Source organism: Cydia splendana, chromosome 20 (assembly GCF_910591565.1).
Source record: "Cydia splendana chromosome 20, ilCydSple1.2, whole genome shotgun sequence".
In the NCBI taxonomy this organism is placed as follows: domain Eukaryota; kingdom Metazoa; phylum Arthropoda; class Insecta; order Lepidoptera; family Tortricidae; genus Cydia; species Cydia splendana.
The window spans coordinates 4040700-4059130 of record NC_085979.1 but is presented as its reverse complement, the minus strand read 5'-3'; the positions used below and the strand labels follow the sequence as shown (position 1 = coordinate 4059130).

The window sequence follows — 18431 nt, the reverse complement described above, 5'->3', positions numbered from 1 at the left end:
TCTTTAAACACGGCAACCACATAATAGTGACCGGAAAAAGATAGGCAACCTAGATGATTTATGTTCCATTGAAACTTATTTCGTTCGTCAAATAAATCGGTAAAATTAGCAGATTTTTTTTTTTCAAAAATTTATTAAAAATAGCCTTGACCTTATTTCTTTATGCAACCCTATTTATTTATGTTCTGGAACATATTTTCTTTCATATTTTCATAGTTTCATCCGTCAGACAGATTGGTGAAGGTCGACCATATATGTGGGATCTTAGACCATCAATACATACGCACTTTTTGTTATTCTGTTTAATATTTTGCTTACACCAACCGAAAAGTTAGTAGTTTTGACACTACACAATACATTTTACATACATAGTTACAAGAAATGAATAACTACTGATGTAAATTTTTATTGTTTTATTTTTCATTCCTTTAGTGTTAATGTGTGTGTGTGTACTATCATAGGTTGGGGGAACCTAATACTTCACAGGAGTAACAGAGTCGGGCTAAGCTAACTCTGCACCGTGTTTTATAGAGCACAAGACGTAGAAGTTATATCAAAAACGTCAAACTACTATGAAATTTCATAATACTTGCACACTCTGTATTATTAAACACGGTACAGAGTTAGCCCGACTCTATCTACTCGGGGCGAGCTGATTATACTTCGTTTTTTAGGGTTCCGTACCTCAAATGGAAAAAACGGAACCCTTATAGCAGCGGTCGGCAACAGGCGGCCCGCGGGCCACACCACATGCGGTCCGCGAACCTCTCACTTGCGGCCCGCGGACCCCCTGGCTATTTTGTATGTAATATTGTCAAACAACAATGTGTGTGGCCCCTCGCTGCTAAAAGGTTGCCGACCGCTAAATTCTAAATTCTTTATTTCATTAAAAACCATTACATATTTTTAACAATGGCTGGTGTCTCCCTGTAAGTTATTTACAAAATAACCTGTGCTGGGAGGCACCGCTCTTCCATATCTAATTTACAATTTATTTAGTATTATACTATTATTATATACTTAATTATTATGTGTGTGTGTGTGTGTGTGTGTGTGTGTGTGTGTATGTGTGTGTGAGTGTGTGCTTGTGTGTCTTGGCTAGGCTACATATCCTAGCAAGTCTTCCACCTGATCGTAATTTTTATCTTCTAACCAATTTATTATCTTATTTATTACATCGTATTGTAGCTTAGGGTATATATCTAGTACTTTGTTTAAAATATTATATAGGTGCGAAGAACGTTTATTATATTGCCTATTAGCAAAAGTGGTGTTGGTTTTAGGTAGGTAGGTGCATGGCAATATCTTTCCTCCGTCTTGACAAAAGATTGCGATCAAAAGTTGTGGTTTTATGCTTTCTCAGAACAGAGGTTAGTATATATAGTTTTCTAACAGTAAGCAACTTACACATTTGATATAGTTTATCACTTGAGAACCACATCCTCTTAAAGTACATGATTTTGAGAAGACTACGCTGAGCTCTCTCTACGTCTATAAAACGAGACCGCTGCCTTATAGGATCACTCGTGCGTCTGTCTGCCCGTCTGTCACAGCCTATTTTCTCCGAAACTACTTGACCAATTAAGCTGTAGGTAATTTGGTACACAATTACACATATGTAAGTTTGTGACCCAAAGACGGATATGTAACGTAACAAAATTAATTTTAAACATGGGGGCCACTTTTGGGGTGTAAATGAGAAAATTAAAAAATAATGTTTTCACCTCAGCAGATCGAACAAGGGTACTTTGCTTCTTAAAAACAGTGAGCAAAATGCGATTTTGCTCACTGAGTCATTTTGTCTCACTCAGTGAGCAAAATCGCATTTTGCTCACTGATTGTGTCTCACTCAGTGAGCAAAATGCGATTTTGCTCACTGAGTGAGACAAAATGACATTCAAGTGACCTTTATAGTCATTTCAACATGCGGGGTCTAATACAAGTTCGATATACTTGGGTTCTATTATCTCTGTCCCTCTAGGTATGTTCTCACTGCTTAGGGTGAAAAATTTTGTGTACTACACGAGATCAAAGTTATTTACATCTCGTGCGCTTTTGAATCCCTTACTACGCTCAAGATTCTAAATTAGATTCACTCGCTACGCTCGTGAATCTATTATAGAATCTTTCGCTTGCACGGGACTTAAAATAAGCACTCGAAGAAATATCAAACTTTGATCTCTTGTTGTACAAATAACTATTTTCAAACTATATCGTGTTACATATCAAATTAAAAAGCTCATTGTGAGAATCTCATTTTTTTCTTGTAGTTTTAGAATAAACAGTTTCGAAGTAGTTCACGAATAAATGACATGGGAACCTTTTAGCAGCCAAGGGCCGCTTAGAAGTTAAGGAAGTTGATGCGGGCCGCACTTTCGTTAATATGTGTGACTTTATAAGACATTATTGTTTGACAATATTACATACAAAATAGCCAGGGGGGCTCGCGGGCCGCAACTGCCGCAAGTGATAGGTTCGCGGGCCGCTTGTTGCCGACCGCTGCTCTAGATGATGACATTTAAGGGGATGGACACTTTTCGACATTATAGTTTTCGTTAGATAGAAATTAATATACAGGGTGTTTGGTACATCGTTTGACAAATTAAAACGGCAGATAGGTTGAGTCATTTGCTATCTTCTCAGGCCTAGAAATTTTAATTTGGCGCACATTTTTTTTTTTCACTTCTATGCCAGTTTTTCGTAAATTTCAAATTTTTACTTGAGTAGTAGTAAAAAAAACCATGGCCAATTTTGTTTTTCTAGGCATGAGAAGATAGCAAATGACTCAACCTATATGCCGTTTTAATTTGGCAAACGATGTACCAAACACCCTGTATAAGTATACCAACTAAAGCCAATAAATGTTGATGTTATAGGGAGTAGTGAAACGTTACACAGAGTGATGTTATATGGAGATTACACTTTAGTTTAAAATAAAATGCTATTAAATGTATAACACTTTTTATTTACAACCATCTCTATCCCACCATTGTCCTCTTTCTCCCTCTTGCTCTGACTTCTTCAAACTTGCCAATAATCTCCTTTACATTGTTTTTACTGTAATTTTTATATGCTTCCAGGATTTTGCTAAATATCTCCGGGTAGTCATTGTGGGTGCTTATCAGCGCCCTCTCTAGGACATACAAGTCCACCCCCTTATCTTCCGCACTTGTATCGAAGGATGACAATCCAAAATCAATCATGACCAATTCCAGATTATCTACATCTGACCAATTGGAATCATTTAAGTTATTAACTAATAACATATTTGACGTAGTTAAATCTCCGTGAACGATGTTATTATCATGTAGTTTTCGCACAGTTTGCCCGATTAGTACGGCAATTTTGTCAAGGCTGTTTGGTCTATCGCCCGAGCCATTCTGATGATGTTTTGTAAAAATGTCTATTATGAAGTCTTTCACCGTGATGCTGTGTATGAAATGTTGCATGTATATGCGTCTACGCTTGAAATCTACTAAATATAGAGCTGGAGTCTTGACATCTGCTGCTTTACAGCGGACGATGGCTCTAGCTTCATTTTTTATACGCTCCTTGGTTATGGCGACATCTAGTTCAGGTTGCCGATATTTCTTCTCAAACCTCTCCTTGATTAGCGTAGGTTTCCCGAGGTAATTACAGATGTACAGCTTCGCTTCAGCTCCTTGCTTCAATATCTTTAAATCTTCACACATTTTTCGATATCGGTGAACACAGAAAACAAAAAAACTATAAGTAGTTTTTGTTGTTCAGTGTCGGTGAAGTATTACTTAACCTATAAACTGGTCAACACGATTGTCCACCGATTTTATTTCAACAATGGATTGCCATAACCCCATTGAATACCTATATTTCAACTTAGAATGTCTAAATGATGCAAAATAGTAATAAAATAGTTAATTGTTTACAATTTGGAAGAACCACATTCGCCAAAAAAAATGGTATCTGTTTCTGTCAAAGTTGCGTTTTGTTACTTACTAAAGAATATTGACATTCTTATGATTTATGGATTTATCTTAATTATTTAATTCATGATGTTATAATTATTTAGTATTCCGGTATTAATTCAGTTTGTTATTATTAAATAAAGTTTATACTAACAAATTTTATAAAGCAGCTTTTTTTTTTAAAGTGTAGCGTGCATCGAGAAATACAAAATCGTCACATGCAAGCCGCACTTTACATTTAATCAAGTAGGTATTTTATAGTTATGGTTATACTTTCTTCTATAGAACCGCCCGAGATACGTTGCTGTATTCGCGGAGCTCCGGGAGGCTGTGGGCGTGATATCGGAACAGTGCCGGCCGGCACTACAAATTATTCTACTCAGCCCAATCCCTACAAATTCTTTAACAGGCAGTGATTCATTTAAACACAGTGAGAGTTCTACATCGGCAAACAATTATAATAGTCATAAAACGAGTGCTTTAATTAATAAAAGTAGCGATACTTTTATTTTATTTATTTGTGAATGACTTGTGTTACCAACATGATGTCCGCTGAGGGATTGGAATACGAGACCATAGTCCAGAATGGGCCGAAAAAAGTAAGTATTTTTTTAATTTCACAGACTTTGGAGGTAAGGCGGAATATTGTCTGTCACTGTATGCGCGATATAGGTAGACATTAGGTCTAGAGGGGGGATGTCCTATACAACCGTCTGGCGATGGTAGGTAGGTTTATTCTGGGTTCATAAATGCAGGGTACCTAATGCTATATCCTGGACTTAAAGAGGATGATGTTGGCGGGAAATTGTTGTTCCCTTTCTTTTAATTAAACAGTTTCCATTACATATGTATGATGTCAGAATACTAAAATAAATTATTTACCTACGCTTAAGTGGGTAAACAAAAATAATGATAACAGTGGAAATGTTTTTACAAGTTAATTTTATCTGAGTTCTGTTATTGATTAATGATTAGGTAAATAAGAACACGCAGAGTTATATACGATTTTCTGATTAGACTCATCATCTTCCTCGCGTTATCCCGGCATTTATGCCACGGCTCATGGAAGCCGGGGTCCGCTTGACAACGAATCCCAAGAATTGACGTAGGCACTAGTTTTTACGAAAGCGACTGCCATCTGACCTTCCAACCCAGAGGGTAAACTAGGCCTTATCGGGATTAGTCCGGTTTCCTCACGATGTTTTTCCTTCACCGATTTATCGCAATGTTTTTTCTTTCTTATTAGACTAACATTTAGCAGGTAGCAAAGGTAGGTATTATTTACTAGAGATGCCACGAATATTCGGCAACTATTCGGTATTCGGCCTATTCGGCCAATTTGCCGAATATTCGATATTCGACCGAATGTTGTCTACTATTCGGCCGACCTAAAAAGAAAAATTACACAAAAAAATAACCAAAACTACCTACTTATATTTAATACATATTTAAAATATATTCTTGGAAAGTAGTTAAATACAAAGGCACGTTTTTAGCATTTGTTGATTACAAAATATTTTGTTTTTATAATTGGTTTGATTTGATTGACTGATGAGAATTAATGAATGTAGTTAGTACATTCATTAATTCTGTTCAACATAAAAATATATCTTAGCAAACGTTGTGCTTCGTTGGCGAACAGATTTCATAATAATTGTGACTCAAAATTTTCGCATGTCATGCCGAATATTCGGTATTCGGCCGAGAGAGGGGCCGAATATTCGGTATTCGGTATTCGGCCAAATTCACTAACCGGGGCATCTCTATTATTTACCTCTCGTGCTTGTATCTAGTTTACCGAGAACGAACAGACAGACAGACACGGCGGGGGATTTTGTTTACCTACACCACCCAGGCGCGGGGATAGGCCTGAGATGGTTATGTGGGACAGTTGCTAACCGATTATCATGACTGTTGTATCACAAACACTTGAGAATATAATCCGATAGTGAGATATTATGATAGCTGAGGTGAATGTTAGGTAACTGTCTCTCAAGATAATACCTAGGTTTTCCTTAGAGCCCGTCAACGCACGATCGACGATCGAGATTCGTCGATCTATGAACTGAAAACAAAAACAGCCGTTTTAACTTTGGACGCATCAATTGACGAATCCAGCAACCTAAAAACTAGTGTGATGTATTCAAAAGGTATTACCTACTTAAATACAAAATACAGTACGTAGCGGCCCCCTTTTTTATATACCAATCGTTAAATTTACATAATCACGATTATTTAGCAGTGGTGCTAGTGTTGATGCGCTCTTAAAGATCAAATTGTAGAGAAAACATTAAGGCATCAAAGGCAAAGCCTTGTGCTTTTAAGGCATCAAAGGCAATGCCTTGTGCTTTTAACTCTTTTAAGTGCACCTGTTAGTTAGAGGGTGGGTCAGAACAAATTGAAATATACTTATTCATTAAATATAAATTTGACTACACGAAACTTTTGATTTTAATTTTAATTAAACTTCATGTTTGAAGCGACATACGAACTATATAAATTCGAACTCGACTTAATATTGCTTTCAGAACCCCTAGCGTAACGAGCGTTCGCGTTTGCGTTATGTCTACTTTTGTATGAGATTTTGAACAGCGCGCCAAGCGGGACGTTTTGGAAACTCAAAATCCCATACAAAATGAGAATAAACGCAAACGCTTACGTCACGTCACGCTATAGAATAAAATGTACACTAGGGGAACAGTTCATCTCGCATTCAGAGTAATATCACACGTATATCATATCAATATAGTAAGTCAATATCACACGAAGAACAAAGTTCAAATGACGCTACCGTTTTTAGGGTTCCGTACACAAAGGGTAAAACGGGACCCTATTACTAAGACTTCGCTGTCCGTCCGTCCGTCCGTCCGTCCGTCCGTCCGTCTGTCACCAGGCTGTATCTCACGAACCGTGATAGCTAGACAGTTGAAATTTTCACAGATGATGTATTTCTGTTGCCGCTATAACAACAAATACTAAAAACAGAATAAAATAAAGATTTAAATGGGGCTCCCATACAACAAACGTGATTTTTGACCAAAGTTAAGCAACGTCGGGAGTGGTCAGTATTTGGATGGGTGACCGTTTTTTTTTTTTGCTTTTTTTTTGTCTTTTTTTTTTGCATTATGGTACGGAACCCTTCGTGCGCGAGTCCGACTCGCACTTGCCCGGTTTTTATGGTTCGTTTGCCAACGCAACGCCACGTTGTAAAAACGGCATTTTTGATTGCAAAATGGCGTTAAGGTGGATGTGTAGGGCTGTCCTGCCGACTAGCCACCAAAAGATGGCGTGATTGTGCACAAATTGCGGATTATCACTATTTCTTTCAAAACCCAAACAATTTTCTAAGATGTGTTAATATTGGCGCAAACAATAAAAAATATTACGTCTAAATCGAAATATATTCCACTCAACAGTGTCTCATTTCATCAAAATCTGACAAAACTGCAAAATATTGCAATTTCATGCATTCACGCACACTACCATATCCCCCAGTGTCAGTCTTGTGACCATTAAGCCAAAACAGACTAGAGGTCGCTAGTACAGAAGATGGCTTTTCTGATTACTCTCATTAGCTAACTAGGGACAAAAGTGTAAACTAGATGGCGCGGTGTAAGAGATGATTTTTTTTGCAAGATTAATTTAAGGTAAAGGCGCATCCAGACGAACTGAATTTAGCACCAGAATGGGCGGATTGTCTATGGTCACGGACGGTATATTCTGTAAGGCCTCGACAGACCTTGCTACAAATACCGGAATGGAACGGAAATCACATGCAATTATCGGTGAGGTATATAGAGGTCCATACAATAAATTCGTGACCGTATGCAGACCTTTATTATTCTTTTTTGCTCGACGCTGCCTTCGACTGCCATACATTTGTTATACTACCTACATAAGCAATACCCACATTATATGCACGTAGCGTACGTTTCGTGGCTCCTGGCCGAGGCGTTAGCTTGGTCCGATTTTAAGCTACCTACATTCCAAATTGTAAATTTCAAAGGTCACGATTACATACTTTCTACAATGTTTGTTTTCACACCGCAATGAATGATGAGTGTTTCCAAATGGTCCAAAAGAGCTTTTTCCAAAAAAAAATTAGACCTGAGTCTCACAGACCCTATATATTATAATAATTTGTTTATCTAGTTCTTCCAGCTCAAAATCACTGGCATATTCAATCCTGATAGTAAAAAAATCCTCCAAATATTTGTGGCTTTCCATTACAAATGGGTCCTTATACTTCAAGTGCAATAAGGTCCTTTCCAACTGAAATTCTTATAAAAAGGTTCTTATTGCACATGAAACATAAGGACCATTGCATTGTCTGAATGGAAAGCCACATTTGTATGGAAATTGTAGATTCCACTAAGTAGGTACGTCAAACCATGAAGTTATATTGTTTAAACTGGAGCGAGTTGTCAGTTTTTTTGCCATACTAATTTGAACCTTATCACCGAGACAGAATGTTGTTCGTACCAGACTAGAGAAAACGGTCCACATGAGATAGAAAAACCTGAGCCCTGTGTCTCACTCGCACATGTTGCCAATGTTAAAAAGATACCATTGTGATAGAAATTATATCAATATACTACTGAAATTCATTACCTTCTTATACTATTTTAGTGCTATATTCTAATTACAGTTCTGATATCTTTTAAGTAATTTGTTAATTATTATGATGTTAATATTATTAACTGATTAAGCCAAGCATGTGCGCAACAAAAAAAACAGTAAATTGAATATGGTAGAAATTGTAGTAACTTTGAATATTAATTGGTATCCCCAACTTGATGACGATTAGGGTCACCATGATGTCGGTACGATTTGGATCGGTCTTACAAAATTGTTATTTCCTACTTAATGTAAAAATAACTTTACCTAAATAGTATACTAATAAATAAATAAAGATATACTTATTTTGGCATGTTTAATTATTCGGTTCACGTAATGAGAGCTACATAATTGCCAAAAATTAAATCCGAAGTCCTTACATTACAGATTGGACATTACAGACTCATATTTTTATACATAGTATTTAATTACTGGAACGTTAATTCTAACTATTTATATATATGTAATCGATTCTATATAGGTTGGGCCGACATTTCCGTCAGTATACAAAAGCGGCAAATTTGAAAATGTTGTTTCAATTACAGATCTACGATGACGCTAACGCTTAAAGAATAGCTAAAGTATGCAAAAGGGAAGTCATCACGTATATGAACACACCATGAGTATGATATTGATAGTGATAGGTATTTTGTTAAATTATGAATTATGAAGAGCATAAATAGTGTAGAATGCCGGTTTACACAGTTAAATGTAAGTTTTTATTTCGTCGTGTGCTAATACTTTATCATTTTAGTCAATAATCAAGATAATTTCGTGTAAAAACATAAATTGTTACGCTACGCTAGGGCTTCACAAAATGACTAGTATCGATAACCAGTGGGCATAGTAATAATATAAATTTATTTGCGTTGCAAGTGTTGAAAGTAGGAATTAAATTCGCAACGAGTGGTGATAAATTAAAACACGACCGAAGGCAGCGTTTTTAATCGATACGATTTGCGAATTACCAAGTACAACTACAACGTTTTACCCGACCCTAGATATTTGTCTCGCTCTCTCTTATAGCTGTCTTTGATAGAAATAGAAAATATTTATTTGGCGTACAAAAACATACCTACATTACGGTAAGTACACCATAAAGTTAACAATACAGTAAACATACACCAAATAGGATGCCGCTCAGCATAAGCAGTGTCTGTAAGACACTACGCTGGTTTTCACCCAATACGTACGATGGACGTACGGCGGACCACCTTCCTCACAATAAACCACGATCGCATTGATCGCGATCCAATACGCCCATCCCATCTGTAACAGCTTTTATAACGACTAAATTAAGTAAGGTTGTGTGAAGCGTTTTACAGAAGAGAAAAAAACTATATCCATCTCTTTTCTGGGGCAATTATACTAGCATAGGGTAAATACAGTATGATTCTCTCTGATTATGCACGAATGAGAAAAGATCCTGGCCAAACTATACATTCCATCTTATGCTAATATCCCACATTCATATGACTTATGGTCACCCTAATTAGAAAGAGATGGAGGGCTCAGGTTTGACCTCTCATGTGGACACACTTTTTGGCCAGTGTACACTATCCAGTTTACTCTCTACGTCCGTGCGTCAAACACGTACAAGTGAAGTACTAAAACGTGACGTAATGGAACGGACATCTCGGGACATTTTTTTAAGTGGTAGTACGGAATGCTGACGGTGTAGAATGAGCCCAAAAATGTGCATGGACACAAAGTTAAATTTCAATGCAGAACTGAAATATTCATGTTTTAGTTTAGGGGAAAGTACCTACCTAACCTAATGCAAGCTTTAAAGCTACTATTCCATCCGCTTACCGAGCGCGTCGAATGGGATGACCGCTTGGGCTAACCAGTATGGTCGTATTTTCCGATTATTCACAGTTCTTAGATCTCTAGAGGGTTCAGCCAAGATGCCAATCATTTGCGACAGAGAGACGTCAGAGTTTCGTTCGCTATGGCGCAAACGATTGATATCTTGGCTAGGCACTCAGTTCACACTACGTTGGACAGCGGTGAGAGAAACTCAATTCCCTAGTACTCGCCCGATATTTGTTTTACTCTGCCTGCTTATTAATTAACGATTGATCCGACTTTCCTTCTTCAAAGAATAAGTATTTCAAGTTAATTACTAAAGTGATACAAAAAGCTTAATATCACTAATAGATATTAGAAGTACTTATACATGCAGAGTGTAGTCTAGTCGACAAGTTCAAAATGGTGAAAAATAGAGATACTACTAAAAATACGTGTGATACCTGGATTCGGATGATGTATAGAAAAATGTATTCGAAGCGTTTATTAGAACACAAAAAAAATCAAAAGTTATAGACATAAAAGGCGGAAAAGAGAAGATACCGTCAACCGGGATTAATAGGGATGATAGGGGTGATAGGGAAGGTCTTCTAATAAGACCGCGTTTTCGCGTAGCAGCACGGGATATGGTAGCTGCTCTCACTGACCCAAGAAGAAAATCCACCCTGTATGTATACCTTTTCGTTGCCTGACCTAATATTAAGTAAGTTTCAATAATTGGTCAATGCACAAATTTATAATTCTTACGTGCTATTTAGTAGCTACTTCATAATACCGCATGAGTTTGTGCCGCACCATAACGATAGTACCTTGTAGTCGACCGGGGTACCACATTACGATATTATATAATAATAGTAGACAGTATTAACAGATTCTGCCCCATGTTCCGGCCCTGCCCAACCTTACGTGTAGCAGAGGAAGAAAGTTGGAAAGGGGCAGAATCTGTGAATACTGTCTACTATAATATAATAATGTGATACTCCGCTCGACCGCAATGGTATAATGGTTATATATTTTTTGATTCATATATATTTTATATAATTGTCACAAGATTTAAAAGAATTTTGGGTAATTCTTAACAGGAAATGAGTTCTGTGTCGAAACTTCGTAACAATTGTCATGTTTCTTGTGACAATTGTCATTAGCTTCGCCAAATAAGTACCTAATACCTACTTATTTATTGTATAATAGTATGCTGACTAGGTATTTTTTTACACTTAAATTTCATAGTTTTTTAAAATATTTACTTATCTTGAAAAAATTAAAAACTTCGTAATGTTGATTGATCAAGTGCGGGCTAAGCGTATTCAGTGCACTCCGCGAGCTCTTGAGATTTGCCTCAAAAATGGCGTGAATGGCCGCTAAGACCGAAATACTTGTTTTTAAATAATTATGTCATGCGTCGCCTGTTTGGGTTTGGATATGTATATGTAGGGCACATACTGACTGATACCATGGACAATATTGTATGTATGGCCATGGGACAAAACGGAAACGTACACATGCATTAGGGTATTTAGAGCCAGTAGACAGTATCATAACAACCGGTGTAGTGGTAGTGGTTACGAAGAAATTAACTAATTACGATTTTTTACTTTGGAGCAGCCTGTATGTGTTAGTAGCTCCTGAGGTAACCTTCTTCGACCTTTCTGATTATCTTTCTTATTTATGACACTAATAAGATTCTGACTTTTAATAAACGTCATTATTGCCGCACATTTTCGAACAAATTGTTAAAAGCACTGCCAAGGATTAATACAATACAGGGTATATTGTTTCAAATAAATAAATCATTCATTATACATACCACATGCTACAAAGTATATTTCAGAGTTTTTCAGGGCGAAACATTATTCCATACTTTATTCATTTTAGGCCCTGGGTAATGTTTAAGTAATCATAACTATTACAACACAGTAAACTAAAGAAAATAAAAGTATTTTCTTATTGTACTATTAAATTAAAAAAAAAACAACATATGATTTTACCAAATTTGAGTATATTTACAAATAGGTACTTATTTTTTTCATTTTCACTGGTTCTGTTGTGGCCAGGTGATATTTAGGAGTTCACTCCCGTAGGCAGGATATCGGTAGCGGATGTTTGTGTTTGATGATCAGCTAAAAAGGATCAAAATAGATAATATTAACTAATAAGGAATGAGGATAATAAATTTTAAGAAAATCTAGTTGAGACTAGTTGAGTCTAGTTTTAAAGTTACTTAAAATGAAATTACTATACTTAAGTTTTTATATTATTTACAATTAATAAGCTTATTTATTTATTTAATAACATTTATACAACTTTATAACAAAACACTAAAACTTATATAAAAAAAAAACAATTAATTAAATTTGCCCTGTTACTATGTATGTTAGTTAGTGTATCTAGGTCAAATCTTGAAAGCTAAATTTAGGCTTACGGCTCGATTCGGAAAATGAATTAGATTTCTACTAGACTTCAACAAGTTACAATACGGTTAATTTAAAGATATTTGTAAGGTAGATATGTCAAAGGTCATTGGGCGTTTTGTTCGGACATATGACCCACAGCGTACACAAACGAAATAGGGCTAGGTATGTAGGTAAATGTATCTGCTACCCACTGGTATGAGTCGCATTCTTGCAAGACATGGGAGAATTGAGAAAAAAATAAAAATCATTTCTCATCATTATAGCATTTTTGCAATGAATTAAGTCAGAACTATTGGAATTATTTCAAATATACTTTGAATAGCTGCTGTTAGATTACGTTGCTGTTGTTATATTGTTTAATATCAATAGGAACAAAAATAAAATCCAGTTCTAAAAAAACAATATTTTTATTCTGCTTGATCAAAATCAATTGTTAATTCGTCTAAAAAGGCAGCAGCAGGCGCGTCAATCACTTCTTGATGCCTGGCCCATGATAAAAAATAGACTACGCTTGCAGCATGTGCACAGCTTCCGACGGTTTAGGCGGAGTATGTCACTTTCTTAAGAGGGCACTTTCGAGTTAGGTCACGTTCTAAGGACGTCACTTTCTGAGGACGTCACATTCTGAGTTCGTCACTTTCTGAGGTCGTCACATTCTGAGCACGTCACTTTCTGAGAACGCCACTTTTCGTGGGCGTTACTTTCTGAGTACGTCACTTTTTTATACTAAGATTTAAGCGTATACTTGCACGAACAATGGATACCAGCAATCAGCTGTACGGCATACGGCCGCTTTTATGTATGACATATACAGGTTGTTTTTTCAGTCGCCATTGAAGGAAAATATGAATCTATAGAGGATAACGGGCGTCTGAATCCAAACGGCAACGACAGTTTCCTGTTATCGTCTATAGATTCGTATTTCCCTTCAATGGTCACTGAAAAAACATTCTGTATGTCATACATAAAAGTGGCCTTATACCGTACCGCTAATATAATTTCTGGTATCCATTGTTCGTGCAGGCGCACGGTGCACGTGCATGCTAAAAAAGTGACGTACTCAGAAAGTGACGAACTCCGAATGTGACGTCTTCAGAAAGTGGCGTTCTCAGAAAGTGACGTACTCAGAATGTGACGACCACAGAAAGTGACAAACCCAGAATGTGACGTCCTCAGACAGTGACGTCCTCAGAAAGTGACCTAGCTCGAAAGTGACCTCGTAAGAAAGTGACATACTCCGCCTAAACCCTTCCGACGGTAGTGCGATGGCCTTGTATACACGAGCAGTAATAGTTTTGAATACTATTTCTTCCAATAACAACACACAACACTAAGGGCCAGTTGCACCAACCACATTTGACAGACTGATCAACGTCAGCCGGCGCGCCCCGGCGCCTTACTATGAAACTTTCCATACATCAAAAATTAGCGAACTCTTTAACGGTACGAACAGTTTGGTGCAACTGACCCTAACACTATCTCGTACACATACTGTTGAATAACTTTTTTCTGCCGGTTGATACATAAAAAAAATTACATATTTAAAAAAGTGAGATTAAATTCTCTATTTTAAAACTAGTTTGGTCTCTGTACGGGAAAGTTCATAAAGCGGGTCAAAAACGCCCAATGACCTTTGACGTTTCCGCGATTCTGGAGGTCCTCTTGAACGATTTCGACAAGTTATGACTTAGATATCCAAGTCACATCTAGTCGATATCTAATGTAGATCTAGTTGATCTCTAAATCGTTGCAAGATCTTGTGATTATCTCGAAATCCGAATAGGCCTGTTACTTCCCGATTTCCGATTGAGCTGAAATTTTGCATTCATATGTAACTTGGAGGTTATTCCCACTAGTTACCACCATGTTGTTACCACCATCGAACTTTCCGTTTTGGTTTCTTGTGAACAATATGATAAATAATTATTAAAGCGGCAGCTGCACGACGACGTACGTCCATGGTTCCTGAGTACAAACTGGTCGATCGTCGGATTGCTTGCCGCGCGCGGCTGCCGCGCTATAATTCAAGATGGTGCCAAAAATGGCTCGCGAGCCAAAATACAGATTTGCCGCGGTCGAACAATGCTTGCGCGGCCGCCGCGCGATATCGAGACGCGGCTTAAGAAAAAGTGACCAAGGCCTCCAGTGCCCCGGGGTGGAATCGAACCAGCGTCCTCTGCTAGGTCACGGCGGCAAGGGTGAATTTTTCTATGTACAGTCGACGTCTTTGATATGTTTACATTTTTCGGTTTATTACAAGGGAGTAAGGTGCAAACATGTAAACATATCTTTGACGTCGACTGTATGTACATATTATTATATATTTTAATGTTTGTTATTACCTATTTTAATTTGTTTGACATGCCTAGAATTAATTTGTTATTTTAGAATAAGAATTGCTGTGCCCTTACAGGGTCCATGTCACTGTACTCGAAATTGTATTGTAACACCTTTATGTAGCAACATGGAAATGCAATACACAATAAACAATGATGATCGGCCTAGCCTAGTCAAAAAGAATCTGAAGTAGATATGCATGATGCAGTTTGCAGGACAGGACCAGGTGCAAAAAAATATAAAGAATTAAATACGAATGTCACACATCGTGACAAACCATAAACGTTTATCGATTATATTATATATTCCTATACATATTTATACTCGCGCACGAAGGGTTCCGTACCATTAGGCCGCCGCCCCACTGCTGCGCACGCTATGTACACGACCCACGTTCCTATTAGTAGGAGATCCCACATATATGGTCGACCTTCACCAACCTGTCTGACGGATGAAACTATGAAAATATGAAAGAAAATATGTTCCAGAACATAAATAAGGGGTCATCCATTAATTACATCACACGTTTAGGAGGAGGGAGGGGGTCAAGAAAATGTGACAAGGGGGAGGAGTCACAAACTTTGTGACGTCACTTTAACTTCATCAGTAACCGAAAATTTATTTAAATTATTTTATACGCCAATATACATTTAAATAACAAGTCTTAGAAACGATAATCGTTTTTATTCGTTTAATTTTATTTCTTAATCAGTTTTGGGTTATAAAATTACTAATATTTCTTTTGTCAAAAATATTTTGATAAAATATTAAATAAATATTTGCCGATTTCGTTGATGTGACGTCACACCAGGGGGGAGGGGTTTGCCAAATGTGACCAAGTGTGACAAGGAGGGGGGGAGGGGTAAAAAAACCTAGAAATTCGTGTGACGTAATTAATGGATGACCCGTAAATAGGGTTGCCTAAAGAAATATGGTCAAGGCTATTTTTAATAAACTTTTGAAAAAAAATTTTTTTTCGTCAAATTTCACCGATTTGTCTGACGAACGAAATAAGTTTCAATGGAAAGTATACAACTTGTACAACATAAATAAACTAGGTTGCCTATCTTTTTCCGGTCACTATTATGTGGTTGCCATGTTTAAAGAGGTGATTTTATATCGATAATTGCACTCATCTATCTGACGCTTGAATTATACATCAAAATGATGGCAATTTTATTGCAAATACAATGGTATAGGGTTGCCTGCGAAAATCCGGTCACAAATAAGGGTTGCCAGGATTTTAAATAAAATAAGAAGGGAAGACTTTATCGATAACTCATAAACGGCTTAACTGATCAAGTTTGTTTTAATTTTATTTGAATGAGTTTTTTAGGCACTATTTTCATGATTTTTTTCATATTTTTTGTTTATATATATTATATTGTTTGCATATTTATCCAACGACATGTCACACTATGGGATTGAAGCGAAAAAAATGGATACATACATTTTTTTATTTTTCTTCGGTTGATACCTATGTTGTGATATGTCATTTGATATGAATTTTAAAATGAATAAGGTTCTTCAAAATTTTTTTTTGCTAAAGTGAATATTTTAGGAAATAATCGCTTTGAAAGAAACAAAATGTATGTGAGGATTTTTTTTCGTTTCAACCCTATGGTGTGGGGTGTCGTTGGATAGGTCTTCCAAAATTAATAGGGGTTTTGGAAGAACATTTTTTGATTAAGTGAATATTTTCGGAAATAATCGCTTTGAAAGAAACAAAATGTGTGTGACAATTTTTTTATCGTTTCAAACTTATAGTGTGGGGTGTCGTTGGATAGACCATTCAAAATAAATAGGGGTATATAAACAACATTTTTTGATAAAGTGAATCATTTCGGAAACAATCGTTTAGAAAGAAAAAAAATGGCTTTTCCTTCTAACTTTTGAACCATTGGTCCAAAAAATATGAAAAAAATCATGCCTAAAGAACTCATTCAAACAAAATTAAAACAAACTTGCTTAGTTAAGCCGTTTATGAGTTATCGCTAAAAGTCCTTCCCTCTTATTTTATTTAAAAGCCTGGCGACCCTTATTTTTGACCGGATTTTTGCAGGCAACCCTATACCATTCTATTTGCAATAAAATTACCATCATTTTGATGTATAATTCAAGCTTCAGACAGATGAGTGCAATTATCGATATAAAATCACCTCATTAAACACGGCAACCACATAATAGTGATCGGAAAAAGATAGGCAACCTAGTTGATTTATGTTGTACAAGTTGTATACTTTCCATTGAAACTTATCTCGATCGTCAGACAAATCGGTGAAATTTGACGAAAAAATGTTTTTTCAAAAATTTATTAAAAATAGCCATGACCATATTTCTTTAGGCAACCCTATTTATTTATGTTCTGGAACATATTTTCTTTCATAAAATATAAGTTTCATCCATCAGACGTATTGGTGAAGGTCGACCATATATGTGGGATCTTAGACCATATACAAAATTTCGTGGGCTTGCCCACGGTTTGTATTAAAACGTGGGCCGTGGATGTAGCGTGCGCAGAAGTGGGGCGCCGGCCTTAAGCAAAAAACGGAAAAAGAATCACGTTTGTTGTATGGGACCCACTTAAGTATTTATTATATTCTGTTTTTAGTATTTGTTGTTATAACGGCAACAGAAATACCCGGAATGGTGGTGTGGTCTGGCCTAGTGGGTAGTGACCCTGCCTATGAAGCCGATGGTCCCGGGTTCGAATCCTGGTAAGGGCATTTATTTGTATGATGATACAGATATTTGTTGCTGAGTCATGGTTGTTTTCTACGTATTTAAGTATTTATATATTATATATATCGTTGTCTGAGTAGGTACCCACAACACAAGCCTTCTTGAGCTTACCGTGGGGCTTAGTCAATTTGTGTAAAAATGTCCTATAAATGTCCTATAATATTAAATACATAATTTGTATGAAAATTTCAACTGTCGGACGACAACGGAAGACGGACGGACGATCAAACGGACAGCGGAGTCTTAGTCTTCGCCGTATTCCTTAAAAGGGGTTATTCTATGGGTCATTTGCAATTATTTAAGTCCAGTCAACCAGGGGTCAAAACTCATTGGTTTTCAAGTTATATGAGTTTTTAGTTTTTTGTTTACAAAACCCGCCTTTCGACTAAAAAGTGGTAATTGTGAAAAAACTACTCAAATTTGGACGTAAAAAAACATTCACCTAATAGCCAATAAACTACTGATTACGTGAAATAAAAAAAGATTGCCAAAACTTTCCAAAATTTTCAAAAAAAAAGGATTTGAAGTCACAATGTTTTTGTAATTTTCCCCAAACTTTGTAACATTT

The 18431-nt window shown here is 36.6% G+C and overlaps 2 protein-coding genes across 2 annotated transcripts in view; one reads left to right on the top strand and one right to left on the bottom strand.

The window, feature by feature from the left end:
- Nucleotides 1–2951: 2951 nt before the first annotated feature.
- On the bottom strand, nt 2952–3703 carry LOC134800894 (EKC/KEOPS complex subunit TP53RK-like). The gene has a single exon (XM_063773430.1). The coding sequence runs from the start codon at nt 3690–3692 to the stop codon at nt 2979–2981; it is 714 nt and encodes a 237-aa protein (XP_063629500.1). The 5' UTR covers nt 3693–3703; the 3' UTR covers nt 2952–2978.
- A 517-nt stretch (nt 3704–4220) lies between these two features.
- LOC134800798 (coactosin-like protein) overlaps nt 4221–18431 on the top strand; it is a 58959-nt gene continuing 44748 nt past the window's right edge. Inside the window, exon 1 of the mRNA XM_063773352.1 lies at nt 4221–4543. Within this exon, the coding sequence (XP_063629422.1) occupies nt 4469–4543 (75 nt within the window). The 5' untranslated portion in view covers nt 4221–4468. The remainder of the gene's footprint in view (nt 4544–18431) is intronic.

Bases quoted from the DNA above. Each gene is read 5' to 3' on its own strand.
- LOC134800894 (XM_063773430.1), bottom strand. From the start codon at position 3,692: ATGTGTGAAGATTTAAAGATATTGAAGCAAGGAGCTGAAGCGAAGCTG.